Here is a 21,100-nt window from a genome sequence, read left to right on the forward strand (position 1 = left end):
CCTTGCAAAGCCTACCTTGTACTTGGCTGTTGTGCCTTCCAAATACATCTGGTTTGGATTCCAGATGCAAAACATCAGTGTGCCTCTCCTGCCATGAGCCTGGACTGAGCACCACCACCACCACTCGGTGAGACGTGCTCCTCCACTGCCTGAGCGTCACACTGTGCTCAAAGCCAATCACCTCTCGGGCCTCCAGTCCTGCTCCTGTGTTATTTGCTGTGTTATCTTCTCACACCATTTGGGGGAAACAGGATCAGAAGTGTTAAATGCATTGGCAGAGGTCCACAGCAAGGTAAGTCTACAGGTACCTGCCTGCTGTTGTCTGACCTCCAGCTGCCTCTTGTTTTCACATCTCTCCATCAAGTAACATGAAACATGGGTCTTTGCAAGTAAATACAGATAAGGAAAGGGTGAAAAAATAGCCTGTTTGCCATGGAGCAAAGCCTATAAATACACTGATCTATAACAAACTGTGTGGGTTTCTTCTGAGGGGACAGAAAAATAGATGAGGAGTCCTTGTCCACAAGCTGTATTTGTGGCAGGTCCTAATTACAGCAGAAAAGACTGCTGGAATACATGAGCATAGGCAGCTCCGGATGAGGTAGCTGCAGAGCACAGAATGCCAAAGACTTTTTCCTGCATTTCTGCAAAGATGACAGTGTCCCACTGCAGAAGATGCAGAGTTAAAGACTGATTCCCCAGCGTGCCTTATTCCTGCTGTTAAGAACACAAATCAGCCAATAAGGAACAAAGATACATATTGTTGCTCAAAATCAAAATTATTGGCTAAATATTTACTTGCCTTTAGATCTGAGCAGCTTGTGCCATTGCAAGCCGTGATGCTTTGCTGTTTTACACTCAGCAAAACGACATGAAAGCTATTAATTGATTATACTTCAGTTGTGCTTCGCATCGATACTACTTGTGGGCAAACAAAACCCTTTAGGATTCCTGCAGTCTGTTTGCCTTGTTAATAAAAGAAGAGCTTATCCGAGGTGTGCGAAGCAGAACCACATCACCTTCTGAGCTGGTTCCTCAGCCTTTCCCCAGCTCATAAGGGGATGCCCTCTGCCTGCTCCACCTCCTGCAGTGCCTTGCAATGGGGCTGCCTGGTCCCTGTCTTCTCCAATGCCTCTGCTTTGAATAACACCTGTGACTTCACATAGCTTTTTCTCAGCCCATCTCAATGCACTCCTCTCTTCCCCATTCCAGTAGCTGGGCTGTGCACTGAGCATCAAGTGATGCTTTGGTGAGAAGCTGCAGGTTTTTCAGTGGGGATACATTCTATAGTGTGCAATTCCCAAGGCTCCTCTGACCAAAGGAAACAGTATGAATACAACCTCATTAAAGACTAATGCGTGTTTCCAGACATCAACAAACATCCAAGCAGCTCCTAGTGGGCCACAGGGGAGAAGCATGTGGAGCGCTATAAAAGCTTTATGAATGACAAACTTGCCAAATTGCTGTTTAAACAAGGAAGCAAATGGGAAGACCATCTGCATCAGATTGAAACCGCTCATAATCCTGTCACTCGTCCCAGTTTGGCGTGCTTAAACTCTTCTGCTGGCATGTGCCCAAGAGACAAATATTTGAGGCTTATACATCAACATCCCTCTGGTCCTGGGATCTGAGGCCCCTATTGCCTTTCTGTTGGGTTTCTGATAGAGCACGTGGCATTCCTTCTTCTCTCAGATCTGTGCGATGCCTCTTGTGTGCCAGAGGCTCTGCACAATGCAGAGCTGCACTGGGAACCCCAGACTCCATCACTGCTTAGTCTCTTCAGTCTCTTCCTGGTCCTTGTCTGCCACATCTCCACATCAAACATCTCCACATCAAACATCTCAGCCTCTCGTCTCCATCCTTGGCACACCTCCACCAGCCCAGCAGTGCTGTCATCCCCACTTTGTGAAAAAGAAACCAAGATTAATATAACTTTTGCAGCATTACAGAATGAGTTTGTAAGAGAGAAGTGCTGGCTCTGCCTTGTGCTGGATGGGAGCAATTCTCCCCTCCCAGTGTTAGCCTGGGCCTGCACAGCAGCCACAGGTGCCCTTCTTCTCAAGGCAATTAGTGCAGGATCGAAAGAGAGTCAAGGGAAAGCCAAGCCACCAGCCCATGGCCCTTGTGTAGATCTTTGTCTCATCTCTTCACAAGCAGCTCTGAAATAAGAATAAAACAAGTTACTGATAATTAGCTCTTAAGACACGCAGGCAATTGTGCTTTATCGTGTACAAGCTCTTTGATAATAGGCCAAGCCTTGTGCCATGAATTGCTAATTTATTCTTTCTTAGCAAAATGTTTTGCTTAATTAAAGGGTGTACTGATTTATAAACACGTCCCTAAATATTATTCACTCTACATCTGCTAAAAAGGACGCTGACTGCTTCCGTGTTTTTGCATTTCTTTTCAAATCATTCCGTTACATCCAGCCACGCTCCTTGTGTCACTGATTGTGACAGATTCAGAAGTTATTAAATCACGAATACAAAGGGGAGAGCTAATGATATGCGTGTAATGGGAAATGTGTTTGCATCCCCTCCCCCAAAATATTTCAAATCATATCAAACCCAGAAAGAGACAGAGAGGTAGAAATGAAGCTCCTGGGCCAGACCTGTTCTGATTCATGGTGGGGGAAATGGGAACCTGGACCCCAGATGCTGATGTAAAAGGGAGGAGGGTGATAGCAGGGAGGACACACGGGTGGTGTCCTGTCCTAGCGGCTGTAATGCGAGGCTGATCATGAGGCCATAGCTCAACTCATAGTGCTGGGTGCCTGAGGGACAGCAGGCAGGTGGGTGGGGATCACATATGGCACCCAGGGCTGGGCAACTGGCTCAGAGAAGGAGGAGGGGACTTTGGTGGGACATGAGAGGAGGAAGATGTGGAGTGAGGGGGTGGCAGCAGGCAGGTCTGAGCCAGAGGGGCTTTGGAGATTTCAAGGAGCTGGATGAGACGCAGCAGCTCAAGCCAGCACTGCAAAGGGGGAATGCTGATCCAGAGCAGGATCACCAGTGGGATCTGCTGTAAGATGGTGCAGTTTTACAGCCTCAAGGGCTGCTCAGCTGCACAAGCATGTGATGGAAGCAGTTTGCTTTTTCTGAAGCCACACATAAGTAATTCCCCAGCAGGACCTCATCCTTGCTGTGCTGTATTGCCACCATGAGTTTCAGCATTGCAGTGTGTTCTGGTACAGCACTACTGTAAGGGTGCTCTGTTTTGGAGGGCTTTCCTGAGCAGGAGCCTTTGGCAGGGATAGCACACTGGGTTCAGTCCACCTCCAGTGGGAGCGAGCCCAGCCCTTGTGCAAGAACAGCACCTTTCCCCCTTAGCTGCTCTTCCACCATGTTAAGGGGTGTAAGTCCTTCAGCAAACTGTGCTTTGAGACACAAAGCAGTGGCAGAGGTCTCTGCAGGGACTCCTGGTGCCATCTCTATCTCCAGCTCTGCTTCAGACGCAGCCCCAGCTCCCAGGACAAGCCGCTGCCATACATGCCTCCATCCTCTCTATTTGCATATGTCAGCCAAAACATGAAGAGTTCTTATTTGCTAGTAGAGAGTTGGTGATTTACTTTCCACCCTGTTTACCTTACATTTTGTGTATTACTGCTGGCTGCATAAATCCACTCCAGAGTACCTGATGAGCTTTTGATGAAACACCGTCCTCCAAAATGCGTAGGTTTAAGTTGTCAGCAGCTGTAAGTCTGTCAGCATTCAAATACAAATTCATTTCCACAGTCTTCATAAACCAGTCCAAATATCTCCTTCTTTGTCTCTTCCCTCCTTCTCACCACCATGTATCATGTGGTGAGCTGCTCGATGCAAGACTCTGCTGTCAGAGAGGTGTGAAATAGCCAGAGCTGCACATACATTTACAGAGACGTCATCTGTGCTGAGGCTTTGTTGCAAAGGACTCTAATGAAGTGGTTGAGCAAAGCCATCCAAGCACTCACAGCCATCAGATGAGCCCTAACAGAAAGCAGATGAATCGAGCTGGGTATAATAGTGCTGGTGTGACACCAGGTGAGATGCAGTTTTTTTCCCATGAGGTATCCTACAGAGACCTGGAGTTTCATCAGAAATGAGACAGGATGAGACATGTGATCAGTGAGCACGAGCTGTTACAGAGGAAAGGAAAAATCCACGTGCACCCTGAGAAGCTGGGCTGCTGCCGCTGCCTTTCAGAAGCAGCAACACAATGCCTACATGCAGCCTGGAGGAGTCCACCAGGGTAATCAAGTCTAAACTCTTTTACTCAGAACAGGACTTCCCCATCATGATCCCTGCAATGGACTCCCTGTTTTTGTTTGCTGTAGATTGTCTCTTTCCAATGGTCTGTTTCCCAGTCTAGGAATTTCACACCACAGAAAGCCTGCTGCCTCCCCAGGGTAAGTTGCTCCAACAGTTTAATTACCCTCACTGCTCACAACGTGTGCCCTATTTCTTTTCTGAATGTTGGTTGCCTACAGAGACATTATGTATGCTGAGCACTGGATAACCAGCACTTCTCTGAATATATTTGCAACTTGATAATACTGCTCTGGTTACATCTCACACTTAGCCTCTGATCCCCAGCTGGGGTAGATCAGAACTGCTCTGCTCAACTCAGGGCAGCTGTGTGAGCTGACAGGTCTGGATATAGCCCACTATTAACTGCAGGATGTAGCTGCTTATGACTGAAACACACGATGTTTTTTTTTTAAATAAGAAGAATAAGAGGTTAAGCTGCTGTGGATATTCATATTTAATCTGTTCCAATTACAATATGCATATTGGTTTTCAGAAAGGATTTGAGACTTCTCCTGTACAGACTTAAATGTGTCCATATGAAATACCAATGTTTTAGGCTAGGATTTTCAAAAGCACATTAAGGAAATGAGGCACCCACTTCTTATTGACTCTCATTGACTTCCCTGATTGCTTTGGAGGAATCCCATCCTTAATCATCATTATTATGCCATGAGAAATGGTCTCCCTTCTTGTCACCTATATATCCTAGATACTGCCAGTACTGACAGCTGCCACGTCCGCCCCATAAAGTATAATCAAATAAACCAGAATACCAGGGTTGCTCAATGGATGAGTGCTCAGTACATCACCGGCAGCGATGCTCGGGCAGCACTGAAGCATTCCCAAGGCCCCTGTGTTTGAGGCATTAGCCTGAATGCTGCACCTGCACTGAGCAGACACAGCCTGGGGATCTCTGCTGGACACCTTCCTGCAGTCAGACAGCCCTGTTTCCATCCCAGCTCTGTGCCCTGATAGTGAAATGGGTTTTCTGCCTGAGGGATGGTCGAGGAGCCAAAAAGCTGTGCAGCTTCTCAGCATCTCTCCTCCTTCACAGCTGGGTTGCAGGGGGCAAGCATGCTTTAAGTACAGCAAGCACTGTTTAGTTTTGCTTTCAAGTAGCCTTTTTCTATTGATTGTAAGCAAAAGGTTCATTAGGAAGGGAAGGGGAGAATTTGGTTTAGTGAGAAACGCAGAAATCCCAGTTCAGCTGCTCTGAGGCCTATATGGATTAATGGAATTAATTTATCTTGCAGGGCATTAATTGAAGAATGTGCTGAGGTTAAGGACAAGGTCAGCTCTTCACAGTGTAATGTCTCCTACATAATTCACTTACCAAGCCATCAAGGCAATCTGTGCAGAGTAATAGTGAAAGATAGGCTTTCTGCTCCCGGGATCTCAGCGAACATAACCTTGTATTACAGATAACCTTAAATGAAAGCTGTAGGAAGGTACATGGCAGATGTCCTATTAGATGAGACATCTAGCACTATCTCTTCAAGGCACGGAGTGCCAGATCAGGCTACATAAAAGGGACACGTCTGACCCAGCACAGGGTGCTCTGTCCCTCTGCTCCACTGATAAGCAGTGCAGTGCTTGAGCTCACAGCCTCGCCCTTCAACACTGCGAGGAGCCAACATAAAACAGCTCATGGATCATTACTGTGCTTTGTTATTCCACCAGAGCGATTTGGAAAAGGCTGCAGCAAACAACCTGCAAAACATACTGGGGAGCATCACAATGCTCAGGTTCTGCTGTTGGGGAGAGGACCAGAGCAGAGCCTCTGTGACTGCAAGTGCTGGCATGGAAGCCTTTTGGGCTCCCAAGCAGAGCAAAATGCACCATGCACCGGCTGCACTGCCCAGGAGCCACACTGCAGCCTCCCAAGGCTTTCCCTGCAGGTTCCAAGCTGGAACACCCAGCAGAGGGGACAGAAGTTGAGCCAAACAGAGTGAGAAGAGATAAGAGGCTTTTGTCTCTTTGCTTTTGTGCTTGCGAAGGTGACGCATGGTGCAGGTACAGCTGTAAATGGTTTTCACTAAGCAGCTACCCGGCATATCCTACGGTGGGAGCAGGCCCAGTAGTGCAGCCCATCTTCTATACAGAGAACGTTGGTGGAAGTCAAGCTTTGAGGATTTGGATTTCTACTTATTTCAAGCACGAGCAACCTGCCTGCTTCTGCCAGAGGGTCTTTTTGCCTACATATTTGATGATTTCAGTGAGCAGGAGGGGAGATGAATGAAGGCCATCAAAGGCTGTACCAGCCCCCATCATGTACCAGTGCGACACAACAGGCAGAACCTGTATCTGATTCCATATATAATTTATAGCTCACTGCCCCCAACAGAAACAGAACCACTGGCACAACTTTTTAACCCTGAAAGTGTTTCCCCATTAGGTTAATCAAATATTAGAGCAGAGGTCCAATACTGACTGTCCAGTTTTGGAGATACTCAAAGAATAAAGCCCTCAAAAACCTGATGCAAATGGCTCTCATTCAGCTCACCTTTGGGCTACAGACCTCCAAGTGCTCCTTCCTAACTGTATTTTTCTCTAAGTCTCAGAAGTTAGATCTACAGCACAGCAAAGAAGCAGATCAGAGTCTAAAAGACTGAGCTCAGAAAACTGTTCCCTATGTACATCTCCAGAGCTGCCCCGCAGAGAGGACTGAACGTTGCCGTTGGTTATTGCCTTCATCTGAGCTCCTGTGGCAGATATCCAGGCAATGAATCCAACCAGCCCTGCTCCATTAATGAACCCTGAGAAGATCAAAGATGGGAGCACAAGATGAAGTGTCTGCTTTACAGCTCTTAAAAGCTTAAGAAAAATGAAAACACATACAAGGAACCGATATGAGGCCAATTTTACCAAAGATGGAAAACTAAACTCAAAGGTGAGATTTTGTGCCAGACAATGTTTCTTTGTGACCACATTTCATCTTCCTTCCTCAGATGCATTATGATAAAATCTAATTATAGCATTACACAATTTTCTCCAGACAGTGCTTTTCTGAAGCAACACAGCCAATATTTATTTTTTTATTCACTTGTTCAGCTTTCTTGTTTGTCTGCTCTTTCAGGCTTTATTGCCTACACATCTGTTTAGATGAGGACTGATCTCTCTTCAAGTTGATGAAGGCCACAGAATTCAGTCGTCGGATCGTGACAGGACCCATCCTACCTAGCAGAGAGGTGCAGGAGGTGGCTGGGAAGCAGTCACTGCCAGGGTCTGATGGCAGCCCTCCAGAAGCATGGTTCTTCTACAAGGAGAGATGGGTGCACAGCTGGGTCTCAGGGAACCCCACAAGTGTTACTTCAGCTAGCAGAGATTAAAGTTGCTGAAAAGTGCCTGTATTAGCATAGACCAGATACTGGATGTGGAAAACAATCACACAAAATGAGGAGATTTACCTGCAGGCTCTATCAGATCCAACTGCCCAAGTTCTTGCTTCTGAGGTTGCGAAATGGGAAGCAGAAACTCAGACATAACAGCAGCAAAACAGTTCAACAAAACAATAGCAGATGATCTAGGAAAGTAAAAAGAAAAATAAATAGGGGAGAAAAGGTGCTTTACAGCAAAAAGACACTTTCTCTTACGTTTCTATGAGCTTAATAACAAATGCCTTCACTTTGACAGCACCACCCTAGGTCTCCATGTAGTGAGGGTGTAGGGTTTTACAGACAGTTTACTCATCTACCACCTGCATTAGGGAGAGTGGGCTCCTTCCTGCTCTTCCCCAGGTGTCTGTCTGCTACTCACCTGGTAGAGCCATTCTCAGTTACAGAGACTCCTTCACTGCCAAGATGATAAGGAATTATCTTCTCCTTTTTAATCACAATTCATTAAGTCATTGGTATATATTATTTGCTTATCATTATATTTGTGTCTACTTTTGCAATAGAAGTTAGACTTCAGTAGAGTACTTTCTTTTGTATTTTGTTTCTCTCTTTTTCCCATGCATATACAGACAGTAACTGCCTCCCCCCAGCCTACATTTTGTTGTACTAAATTAATCAAGATCTTTAATCTCTTACCATAATGAGAGCTCTTTGATTTCTCAGACATCCCTGTGATGCAGATTGTGATAGAAGCTTAGGTTGGGCTCCTTTTAGCTTGGGCTAATCCAGTCTGGATTTGAGCTGAGCTCACGCCAGCACCTTTTGCACTACCTTTCATCCTTGTCTAATTGTCCTGGAAAAATCTCAGACAATAGTTTTCTGTGTATTCCATTCAGCCAAAAATTGATTGAGCTTGTGAAACTGCCACAGCAAGTCTGTCGGTTTGCTTTGTTCCTTTGTCTCCGACAGCTGTTTGAGACCTTCTCCAAAGCTTGCTTGTATCTATGTTGGCCCCAGTGCACTTACAGATGATAGGAAGGTCATGATAGCAGTACTGGCTTCCACCTGCAACCTCTACATTTAATGTTTTGCCCCGAGTGCATCAAGAAGCTGTTCTCAGCCATGACTTCAAATTCTGTAGCGCAGAAGCTATTCAGGAGCAGCTTGTGCTGATTATCTCAGGGCTCCAGCTTCACTGTATGAATTTGGTAAGGTGTATCCACTGCCACAGAAGACATAACATTTTGTTCCTCACCAGAAGTCCATCACTGTTTTCACTGTTATTTTTTGTTTAAGGATATATGTATATAAAGCATCTCCTGGATTGGCTCTTGGTTCTTTAGGACAGCTCAGGACCTGCCTCTGCCCATTACAGTTTTCTCCTGAATTCAGTCTCCTTGGCTCAGTTCACCTCTTCCACCCTGGGGCAGCAGCACAGCAGAGAGGTTATCCCTGCTCCAAAATGGCTCTTCTCTTGTTCTGCCACATAAAGCATCTCTGCAGCTTAACCAGCCTGTTTACACAACCCCTTCCAAAGCCTTGCCTGTGTCTGAGCTGCTCCTGCCCCTGCACACCAGTGGGAGATGGGTCCCAGACAGCGAGCTGTGTTCATCTGGTGTTTGGTGCTGCTCAGATGAGTATGGGTGAGCTCCTCTCTCCCCTGCAAAGCAGAAGACGGCTCTAGCAGATTCCTCCACTGCTATCTAAGAAATGCATGCTTTTCTTGATGGTAGCTTTGTATCTCAGAGAATCAGCCATTCCTCAGCTATTTTCTTCCTTTTTTTTCCCAGATTTTTTTTTTTTAAGTGATTTTTGTTGACAGTTGTTGAAAACAAAGTTTTGTTTGTTTGTTTGTTTTGAGGTTTTCTGCTTTCAATGGAAAGTCAAAACTTTGTGCAAGGAGGAAAAAAAAAATCCCCTCTGATCCATTCTGCTCAGAGAGAATCTTCCTTGCTGCAGGCCAGTCTTGTTTCTTTCCCCTGCTTCTTCTCCATCCTTGCCAGGTTGCTTTGCTGTTGTTTTCCTTTGCCAACAGATGTCCTTCCCTGAAGCAACATGTATCTTATGCCCTTTCCAAGGGCTTCACTGCAGTTCTTTCCTAATTCTGCTTGGCTGAAATGATCAGGGAGTGAATAGTTAATGCTGCTGATGTTAGAGCTGCTGCCTCAGATGAAGGAGAGGCAGCAGTTGCCTCTTTGAGCCGGGTCACGTTTTCTGCAGTTCAATCTGCAGTTCAATCTGTTGGCACTGCTATGTTCCTGTTTGAATGCCTGTCACAGGGACCATGAAATTTCCTAGTCACATGCTGGGTGTGTATGTGGGGAGATATGGTTTTGAAAAAATGGGTTAGATACATCAATTGGTACCTGGGTGCCTACCTCATGAACTGTATTGCCCTACAAGTATGGAACCCAAGCACTTGGTGCCAGCCCTTCTATCAATAAGATATTTGAGGAGGAGAAAAGGGACTGCTGTCCTGGAGAGACATACAAGTTATCACTTGTGTGAAACCCAATACTCTATGTTTGTTTTGGACAGGCTGGCAAACCCACTTGCATAAAAGCTGGACATGTGACACCTACTTTAGAGTTCCCCAGCACATAGGGTAGTAACAGAAGATTAATATACAAATTATACGTACATGTTATTGATCTTAATCTGACTTGACTTGGTAGTGACCAAGAGCATTAACTTCTGTTGTTCTGTGGTTTGTATATACTGAGCTGGAGTGACTTAGGAGTCATGTGTATGTCTCCAAGGCACTGTAGAGAAAGACAAAATACTTATCAGAATTGCTGAATAGACCAAGCAACAGGGCATAAGAAGGCCAATCTTAGCAGTGCTGAATGTCCACATTTTGATTCTTCTGAAAATCCAGTGTCTTCCATAACTTCCCCCAGCTTGGCTTGGACCTGTATGCAGGATGGTAGGAGCAGCAGTCATACAAGTCTGGACAAATTCCTGCCCCTGTGAGCTGCACACCAAGAATTTCATATGGAGCAGACCACAAGATACATACCACCTATAGTGAAGGGCAAAGGGGAAGCAGATGTCTGTAGCTGATTTATCCACAGGTGGCATCTTAAATGGATGTAGGTGCTCCACAGTGAAGCAGAACTGACAAGATGTCGACCAGACAGCAGAGTGGAGCTTCCTGAAAAAAACATTTTGATCATACAAGAAACTCACACTGCCTCGTTCTGGATTTTCCATCAGCCACAGCAGTGGTGCAAACCTGTTACTGGTCAGGTGGAAATACAGAAGCACACGCTGGTAGGAGCAGCAGTTCTACATGTCTGGCCAAACTCCTGTCCCTGTGAGTTGCACACCAAGAATTTCACATGGGGTTCAAGTGAGAAGTAAGGCCATGTTCTTATTCTTGTGTGACACATTTTGTGATCAGGAGTTTCTTCATCTTGGACAACCCCTGTGAGGATGCATGAATTCCTCAGGAAACCAAGCTGTTAGTCAACAAGGTTATGGTGATTAAGGCCTGTGTCTCTCAATGAGTGCATTAGACACCTTAATCCTGCTGGGCCTCAGACAGTAAATGCAACTCCCCATTTGTACTCTTTTTTAGAACTATTTTGATTTTCAAACCACTCTCCTCACACTGTCTCAGATGCGAGCCATTAATTCCAAGTATTTTGAGTTGTCAGTGCTGCATTTAACCACATGAGAGAGGGGTGCATGGGAGAGGAGATTAGAAAGGAACAAAATTCAGCCCGGACATTTCTGATATAAATGTCCACTTGCAAATAGATCAAAGTTTCAGCATGTCTCATGAAACTCGAATATGTTTCATAACATGTCAGGACAGCTTCTTGCCAGTGGGAGAGATTATAATTAGTGGTTAGCAAGTGTCTGTCTGCTCACTGTTCTGTTATGGCTGGAATCATGCTCACAAAGCAGCTTGATCAACATTCTACTTCAAAGGTATAAGACTTATCTGTCATTTCAACACCAATGAGACAGTAACTGATGTCAACGAAGGGTCGGATTCCATCCATAAATAAAACCCTGCTGTTAATGTTTTTATTAGATTTAGTTTTTAATTTTTGACCAAAATTATCTAAGATAATTAAGTCCCATCAGTGCCTGGAGTGCTAGAAGGAGACTGCTAGCAAATCTATCTTTTTCTATGCCTTTTAATGCAGAGAAATGATGATGATGATAATGCACAGGCCTGTAATTCTCCAGTACTGTGCAGTAAAATTATGGGTTTTTACATCCCTCACTGCAAAAGACCAGTTGCTCAGACGTCCTCGCCGTGGTTTCACAGCAGAGAACTGACATCTTTCAGATCCTGGTCTCCAGTGACTAAATGCTGAGCACCAGATTGCTGTCCCCACAAGGTCACTGAAGCACAGCTTGTATTTGGGGCTTTTTGTCCTTGGAAATGGACAAAAATGTCCTTCTCTGGAGAAGGCTGCAGGGTGACCTCATTGCAGTCTTTCAGTAGCTAAAAGAAGTCAACTCTTCGAAAGTGTAGATAACAGCAGGACAAGGGGAAATGGTTTTAAGTTGAAGGAGGGAAGATTTGGGTTGGATGTCAGGGGGAAGTTCTTTACTATGAGAATGGTGAGGTGCTGGAACAGCTGCCCAGAGAGGCTGTGGATGCCCCGTCCATCCCTGGAGGTGTTCAAGGCTGGGTTGGATGGGGCCCTGGGCAGCCTGGTGTGGTATTAAATGGGAAGGTTGGTGCCCCTGCATGAGGTGCGGGGGTTGGAGATTCATGATCCTTGGGGTCCCTTCCAACGCAAGACATTTTGTGATTCTATGATGGTACCTTTTTGGAAGTAAATGAACAGACAATTTGTAGTGGGCTATGGAGGCAAGACAGAAGAAGAACCACTAACTACTAATATTTAAACTCCACAAGACATTTTTCAGAATTCTCTGGCACAGCTCATTACAGTGTTAACAAATATATGCAATGTGTATAAGGCAATTCATCACAGCAGTGTGATGGTTATTACCCAAAGTCTGCTTTCTCTCTTATTAACTTGTTACCCTCTATTTGTAATAAATAGAAAATTGTTCACTTCAATGTCTTCTCCAATATTACTCACTGACTAATCTTTTATTTCTCACTCACTTTTACTTCCAGATTGTTAGATCTGATAATTGATCTGATAAAATACCATCCATTTCATTAATCCAGCAGGCATGGGAAAGTGAAGTGGTGAATTTGAAAAGAGACGATGGATTTCTCTAATCCAGTAGATGTGTGATAAAAAACTTGTGAATCCGACCACAAATTAGGATGAGTCTGAGAAGAATATTGATGATAGAAGAGAGTGGGTGGAACTTTGCTAGTTCCAAACTGAGTGTTTGAGGCTATGAGCTCTACCTCCCTGGGATATCTTTGCAACCTCCCTGGAGAATGCTGCATGGGAAGCAGGTCAAAGAATGCATCACAAGTGATGATTTGCGTTCCAAAATCTTAAAATATGCAGAGAGCTCATCCTGACAACCTGTGGGACTCATATGGCACAGGGTAAGAGATAGACTCTAGCTTAAAAGCCTTTTCACAAAAATAGCAACTTTTGTCCAAAAGGTGTATGCCACTCCTTCCAGACAAATAAAACAATATTTGTACAAATAGAACAACAGAATACTCCCCCCAAAATGATTTTTTTTTAATGTTTATTTATGTATTTATGCTGTAATAGGATGAAAGGAACTTTCCCCTTTGTTGGGACATGCGTATGAGATTGTTGTTAAGAGTAGATGACACGGTGACCGAGGCATGAGCAGGATAGGTGGAGGGGTTTAGGTGGTCCAGTAGTTCCAAAGGCTTACGGCCTTTGGTGCAGCTCATCCTCTAAACGTTTCTTTGCTCTTAAACCTGCATTGGTGACAAGGGATTTGGCACGCCTAAGAAGCAGTTCTTCTTGCTCCTCCTCCTTCACTTTGGAGACAGCATTTTCAATGCTCTCCTTTACAATGCGGCGACTCAGCTGGAAGATGTCAGCAGAGCTTGGCATTGGTTGGATCACGGGCAGCTTTTCTCTCTGCCTTGTTGCCAGGCTCTGCTCTTCTGATGAGCCTCGTCCTGCCCTCCTGCTCTGCCATGACAGAGGCACCTGGGATGGCTGCGGCTGCCTCTGAGAGAGATGGTTGTTGGGAAGCTTGAAGGTTTCAGAATATTCAGCATCAAACTCTTGCTCAGAGTGAGAAGCTGCAAAGGACTGCAACGTGTTGCAGACGCTTCCAGTAGCTTCTCGAGTGGCTCTAAGGGAAGCCTGCGAAGACACTTTGTCAGAGGCTTCCATTCCGGGGAAGGGTTTCCCACTTCCTAACAATCTTTGTCTGATGCTGAGGGAGGGCCTCCTTAACGCACTGGCAGGTGGATCCAGCGCCTTCACCCCCTCCAACTCTTCTTTCTTAAGTGCCTCTTGAAGACTCTGCTCTTCCCTGTGCTGTTCAGACACAGCTCTGAACTCACGATCTCTGTGGAATTGTGGCTTCCTTCTTGAGGCAGTTTCAGTAAGGATATTTGCAGGGAGCTCGGCACCCTTGCTGCTTGCCTCAAGTTTAGGCAACTTGACAGGTGACTTCACTGCGCGCCCCATGCTCTTTGAATCTGCCAGAAGGTCTTCCTGAACAAAAGCCACTTTCAGCCTTCTATTCTGACCAGACTGACGAGTGTTGCTCGGAGGAGGGCCAGCTGGTTTGTGAGGCTGCCGTGGACTGCCTTTCTCCTCCACAACCACGTCCACAGCAGTGGCTGAGCGCAGGCAAGATTTCTCCATGTCCATTGTTAGTCTGTAGGCAGATTTCTTTGAACCAGGCATCTTCTGACCAAGATTTTCCTGGAAGGGAACAGTGGATTTAGGCTTGGTCTTGACTCAGAAAGTTCTTGCCACCCTGCAGGCTGATGATCTACACCGATGAGGGCCAGAATCTGCTACAGCCATGCAGTGAGGGCAGAAGAGAAGAGCTGCCTCAGTGCTCTGTTTGCAAGCAAGCAACATTCCCAGCCATCGCATGCCAGCGTGCTGTGATAAATCAGCCCCAGGCAGGGTTGTCCTTTCCATGCCGCAGGGAACACTAGCCCAGCCCTCACCTTTTCTGCATTCCCCATCTCAGATCCATCAAGTAAAGCCCGTGCCCTCGGTGCCATGCCACGGACACGTGCCTACCAACACCAGGTTTTGCCTACCTCTTTTTGCCTCTTTATTTTCTCCCGCTCCAGCTTCAGCCTGGTCAGGTACTGCCTGTACTCGTTGAACTCTTTCAGAGTGCAGACAACCTACAGAGAGACAAGGGCAGATGACTCCCAAGAACTGTTGTGGCAGTTACCCACACAGCCTTCCAGAAATGTGCAGGCCCCCAGCAGCAGGGGAGCTGCTCCTCTCCACCCTTCCCTCCCCAGCCGTGGGGACGCTGCCTCCTCCCTCCTTCCCAGGGCCAAGGGGACTCCACACTGGGGTGCCAGGCCCCTCCCCGGCTGCCTGGAAACCCCTGCAGAGGAGACCTGTGCTGGTCAGCCCATCATCCAAACCTACTTTGCCATCCTCAGTGACAAGGCCCCTGTTCTTCAGGTTCTGCAGGTTGTCTTTGCGGTTGTGGTAGTCCTGCAGATATGGGTCATGCAGGCTGTTGTATTCTGCGCGCAGATGGCGACAGTATGGATCTCCCAGATCAAAATAAGGAGAAGGCTGGTGAAGCTGGAAGAGATGTGTTGCAGAGGGTGAATGGGGAAGGAGAGAGCAGCAAAGAGACAAAGATGCTTCACAGCTGCTCACGCACACAGGCTGGCCTCTTGCACGCCCAGCTGGAGGAGGAGCATGCTGTGTGCATTTCCCAGACACGTCTGGGTTTTTCTAAGACCTCCAAGAGGGAGAGCAGGAGAAGGTTGCACCCTCCAGAAATGACCTGGTCTCCACATTTCTGGCTGTGCCAGATGGCATCCCAATGCACTGCCAGCAGCTGCAGGCAGGGCCCCAGCCTCCTGCTTGTCTGGTGCCAGATATGGTGATGGCCCTAGTGCTGGCAAGCTCATCCGATTGGAGAGCCCAGCTTTCTGAACCTCTCCTGACCACTGGGCACTGCTATTGGCAAGCCCTCGGTTGTCTCCCTGCTGTGGAGCCGGGAGTGTCCCTTCATTCCCCCACGTGGTTGGAGCAAAGGGCCGCAGTCCCCACTGTCGAGCAGGTCCCACAAGGTCTCCTTGGCATGATGGCAACCCCAGGAAACAAGAGGCCCTTTTGACCCTTTCCTCCTCCTCTCACCTTTTCCCCCAGCTTTGTCCTCCAAAAGACAGGCTTGGTGCCAGGCTGCACGGGGATTTTGACCCCCAGTGGGAGGTCCAGCAGCCCGCTACCTCCTGCTCCAACTTTCCGTCCTTGGGGTCGGAGCTAGAAAGACAAAGACAAAGACTCTCTTGCACACTCAGGCACTCCAGTCCCCTCTCCAGCCCCACCTCCATTCCCTTTGGCAGCTCCCTTCCCACTTCTTAGCCCGACTCTGGGATGTGCAGAGAGACGCGATTCCCTGCAAGCCTTCTCCTGCGCCAGCATGAGAAGATGCCCCTCAGCCTCCGGAGAGCATCTCCGGCCCCAGAGCAGTCCCACATAGCCCAGCTGCTGCACTCAGCCCTCTCTGAGGACCCGGTGCTCACCTTTCCGCTCCTCCCCGCTATGCTCAGAATTGCATCTGGATTTCGGAATCCAGCAGTGCCACAGCGCTCCATGGCTCCTTGCAGGAACTCTCAGAGATCTGTGACCTTCCGCTGCCACCTCTCGCTCCAGCAGCAGCGAACTGAGGCCACCCCAGCCAGAGTCCCAGCCTGCAGCTTTATGTCACGTTCACCCCCTGTTGCATCACAATGCCGTCACAGTGTCACCGCGCCGCCACCCGGCAACCCTGCAGCTGCATGGAGGCCATTCTGGGTGCACTCACTGCAAGCTGCTCCAGCTGGCCCTGCTTTGAGTCCAGGGCCTGGACTAGCTTTTCTCTGTCTTCCATTGCAGATAGGCTGCATGAGGCACAGATTCCTTCCAGGATTGTTCCTGAGTTAATTTCACAGAATCTCAGAATCGTTGGGGTTGAAGGGACCTGTAGAGATCATCAGCTCCAACCCCCCTGCTTCCTTCATGCTTTCCTTCGTGCTCACTTGTTGTGAGACCACACTGTCTTTCTGATAAAAATGTTTTCCCCAAATCCATTTCTTCATGTCCCAGGATGAAATTTGATGGTATAAATGTATTTAATAGGACCATTATGTAGTTAGGGTGCTCCTTCTTACTGTCGCTGTTTCTCTTGAAATGTTCATGTTTTGTTGTCCTAAACCATCCATCTTGGAGGGTGGTTGCCTTTGCTAAAATATGCCAAGACATGTCAAGGCTGTTTGTCATATTCTAAGCAAAGCTACAAAGATTGTGGAGAGTTGTGAAGTTTTGAAAATGTATATTGCATTTTGTAGGCCTGGTCCTATCCAGGTGTCATGGGGTTATCCCTGGATATAAGTCTGGGACAGTGGATATGTTAGTTACAAACAAACATAGCATTGTACAGCATTTCCACTGCTGCTTTTTCTCTCAAATACTGGATGCCTTTCTCAAGTTTTCCTGCTTTTCATTCCAGGCTCCAGCTCAGCTTTGAAGGGATATCTTTCCTTCACGGCTTGAACATTCGTTCCCAGAGAGTGGCGACTCTGTCCAGACATCTACTAATTCCTCTGTCAATAGCTGAGTCTCGGGTGATTTTTCCTAGTTGGCGAGCTTCATTACAATTTAGGGAAATGCTACTGGCCCCGTTGTCCCATCATTGAAGCAACCAGGCTTCACTTGGGTGTTGTGTAAACTCCTTTTTTATGCCTTGGATTTCAGTCATTTTCAAGGATCAATGAATAGTGGTAACAGTGATTCCCTCCTCATCACTCTCCTGTCCATGTCTCTTACTTTTCTCAGTTGCCTTTCTTGGTGGTGGCGGTTTTGAGGAGGGCCCTTTGCCTGATCTTCCTTTCCACTTCTTCTTTCTGTTCTAGACCTGAGGACACCCGTTTCCATTTCTGGCCTTCCACAGGGGCAAATGACATTGATACTGGTGCCTCCTGCGATTGATCAAGATTGACTTGTAGGCTTCCCCTTTTGGTTTGGATCTCGGTTTGCAAACTAACTCTCTCTCCAGAATAGTATTATATAGAGTTTGGTAAGCACAAGCCAAGCCCCAAATAAGCAGTTCCTCCTCAGATATTTCTAAGCTGCACCATTCCTTACCCAAATGCTCGCTTAGTTCCTCATCAGGCTCCCACAGGTGTTCAAAACTAAAATCCCCAAATCCCATGACAGTGGAGGTCCCCACACTTCTAATTTCTTTCCTAAACTTCTCCATATTCCCTGCCACTCCACATTCAGTGGTTTTGGGGAAAGCTTCCTTCATGTGTTGTAAAATCCTATCACAGAGAATGCATTCAGAGAGACTGATAGCACAGTACCTAAGCTGGCACCCCAAACATCCTAAGGAACTGGGAAGAACACCTGGAAACCAGTCGAAACATCATATTGTCTGTTACATTAGCCGGGATGTAGAGGAACCAGGGAGGTATCTCCATCAGTGCCCTTAATTGGCTATAGATATGTGCAGCTCTGACACTGAACATGAGGAGCTTAAAAAGGAACCAATATACTCCAGGGAACATAATGGTCCTCAGTCCTCTATATAATGCTCTTAAGATGAAGTAAAGATGCATAGTTGCCCACATTCCTCACCAATAGTTGTCATGGGGTTATCCCTAGATATAAGCCCGTGACACGGGGGCACAGGCCCCGGGAAAAAGAAAAAAAAAGGGGTACCCACGGCTTGCCGTGCGACCGTGCCGGCCCCGGGCTGCGTGCTCTGGGACAGGGGGAAGGGCAGAGAGCTAGCAGATAGTTTTAACAAAGAGAAAACACAACGGCAGCGATCTGAGGAGGAGCGGTAATTTACTGAATTTAACCCAGTCAAACAAAACGAGACAGACAAGAGTATCCAAAGTACGTGTCAGACAACGATAGTGCGAGGGAAGCACGTGCTTTTCTTCCCGGCGAGCTGGGACGGCTGAGCCGGGGCCAGAGCGAAAGGCAGACACTTCAGGTCCTCTCCAGAGCTCCATCCCACTGCTTCTGAGTGCCAAAGTCCTCCGAGGATGCCGCCCCTCCCCTCCCATCAGACACACAAAATGCCCATAAAAGGCAGCAAACGGGACCAGAACATAAACTCTTTAACTCCCACTGGTCGACACAATGCTCTGATGCGGAATACTGCCAAGAATAAAAATCACCAAACCACAACAGTGGGCCAGGAGCAGAGGTATAGAAGACATACCTGGCATGCTGCTATTCAAAGCGTGAGAGGTCTTTACTGTGGATGGGACACCAAAATGCTTGTTTTCTGCAAATAGGAATGACTGTTCCCAACTGGAAATGCCACAGGTAAATCTCACTACCCTGTTGTCAACACGTGTCATCCATCTGACGTCCTCCTGCTGTAACTGGAGAAGCAGAAACTTAACTGCTGCCTCCTATAAGAAAAGACTGGACTGGACAAGCTAACGTGAAAATAACCACATATACTTCCGTCAGCTAACTGAAGACAATGCTTCTTGAAATTTGGCAGTCCCACGCTCTGGTAAACCATCAGGCTGAAGGGGCTCAGGGGGCTCCTGAAGCTGTCCTCTGCAATCAGATTCCCCAGCACCTGCGATGTGCTGGCAGGCGAAGAAGGAACAACAGAGAACAGATTGGCTGTCAGGAATTTTTATTTCTTTCTTTCTTTATGTATTTATGTTGCAGTAGGTTGAAAGGAACTTTCCCCTTTGTTGGGACATGCGTATGAGATTGTTGTTAAGAGTAGATGACACGGTGACCGAGGCATGAGCAGGATGGGTGGAGGGGTTTAGGTGGTCCGGAAGTTCCAAAGGCTTACGGCCTTTGGTGCAGCTCATCCTCTAAACGTTTCTTTGCTCTTAAACCTGCATTGGTGACAAGGGATTTGGCACGCCTAAGAAGCAGTTCTTCTTGCTCCTCCTCCTTCACTTTGGAGACAGCATTTTCAATGCTCTCCTTTACAATGCGGCGACTCAGCTGGAAGATGTCAGCAGAGCTTGGCATTGATTGGATCACGGGCAGCTTTTCTCTCTGCCTTGTTGCCAGGCTCTGCTCTTCTGATGAGCCTCGTCCTGCCCTCCTGCTCTGCCATGACAGAGGCACCTGGGATGGCTGTGGCTGCCTCTGAGTGAGATGGCTGTTGGGAAGCTTGATGGTTTCAGAATATTCAGCATCAAACTCTTGCTCAGAGTGAGAAGCTGCAAAGGATTGCAACTTCTTCCAAACACTTCCAGCAGCTTCTAGTATGACTTGAAGCCTGAAGAGAAAAGCCTGCGAGGATGTTTTGTCAGAGGCTTCCATCTTTGAAGGCTCTGCTCTTTTGGCACTCGTGAGCACGTTTTGACTGCTCTTTTGGGGAGCCCTCCTTGAGGAGCAGACAGGACGATCCAGTGCCTTCCACTTCCCTGTTCCTTCTCTCAACACCGTCCCAGTCACCTCTTGAAGAATGTTGGCTTGTTTTTCAGACATCGCTCTGAATTCGTAATGTCCAGGGAACTGTGTTTTTGTTTTTGAGGCAGCAACAGTGTGGATGCTTCTGTGGAGTTTGGAGCCTTCCCTGCCCAGCTCAGGTTTGGGCAACTTCTCAGGCAGCTTCATTGCACGTCCCGTGCTCAGTGAGTCTCCCTGAGGTTTGTGCTGCATGAAAGCCACATTCCTTCTTCTGCGTTGGCCAGACTGGAGATTATGGCATGAAGGAGCAGGGCCTGCTGGTCTGTGAGGCTTCATGGGGCTGGCTTTCTTACCCACAATGTAATCCCCAGGACCAGGCGGGAGCTCGTCAGTGTCTGTCATTGGTCTGTGGGCAGATTTCTTCAAGTTGGATATCTTTTGAAGAAACATGTCCTGGAAGGGAACAGCAGGTTTAGGCTCGGTCTTGTCTTAGAACCTGCATGCTGATGCTTTATGCTGATGAGGGCCAGCACTCTGCTTCAGCCATGCAATGAAGGCAGAAGGAAATGGCTGCCACAGTGCTCTGTTTGCAGGCAAGCAGCTTTCCAGGTCACCTACACATCAGCATGCTGTGCTAGCTCAGCTCTGAGCTGAGCTGTCCTTTCCATGCCTCAATACCTGCACCACCAGCCCAGCCCTCAACTTTTCTGCAGTCCCCATCTCCCTCAGATCTATCAAGTAAAGCCCGTGCCCTCGGTGCCATGCCACGGACACGTGCCTACCAACACCAGGTTTTGCCTACCTCTTCTTGCCTCTTTATTTTCTCCCGCTCCAGCTTCAGCCTGGTCAGGTACTGCCTGTACTCGTTGAACTCTTTCAGAGTGCAGACAACCTACAGAGAGACAAGGGCAGATGACTCCCAAGAACTGTTGTGGCAGTTACCCACACAGCCTTCCAGAAATGTGCAGGCCCCCAGCAGCAGGGGAGCTGC

The 21,100-nt window shown here is 47.4% G+C and overlaps 1 protein-coding gene across 1 annotated transcript in view; it reads right to left on the reverse strand.

The window, feature by feature from the left end:
- Positions 1–13,422: 13,422 nt before the first annotated feature.
- Positions 13,423–21,100, reverse strand: part of LOC109364871 (uncharacterized) — a 44,209-nt gene continuing 36,531 nt past the window's right edge. The window contains exons 16-21 of the mRNA XM_085241835.1: positions 20,912–21,001; positions 15,862–15,987; positions 15,136–15,297; positions 14,790–14,879; positions 13,711–14,439; positions 13,423–13,584 (exon numbers count right to left, since the gene is read on the reverse strand). Of these exons, the coding sequence (XP_085097961.1) occupies positions 13,423–13,584; positions 13,711–14,439; positions 14,790–14,879; positions 15,136–15,297; positions 15,862–15,987; positions 20,912–21,001 (1,359 nt within the window). The remainder of the gene's footprint in view (positions 13,585–13,710; positions 14,440–14,789; positions 14,880–15,135; positions 15,298–15,861; positions 15,988–20,911; positions 21,002–21,100) is intronic.

This window comes from Meleagris gallopavo, chromosome 22, assembly GCF_905368555.1.
Source record: "Meleagris gallopavo chromosome 22, MGAL_WU_HG_1.1, whole genome shotgun sequence".
In the NCBI taxonomy this organism is placed as follows: domain Eukaryota; kingdom Metazoa; phylum Chordata; class Aves; order Galliformes; family Phasianidae; genus Meleagris; species Meleagris gallopavo.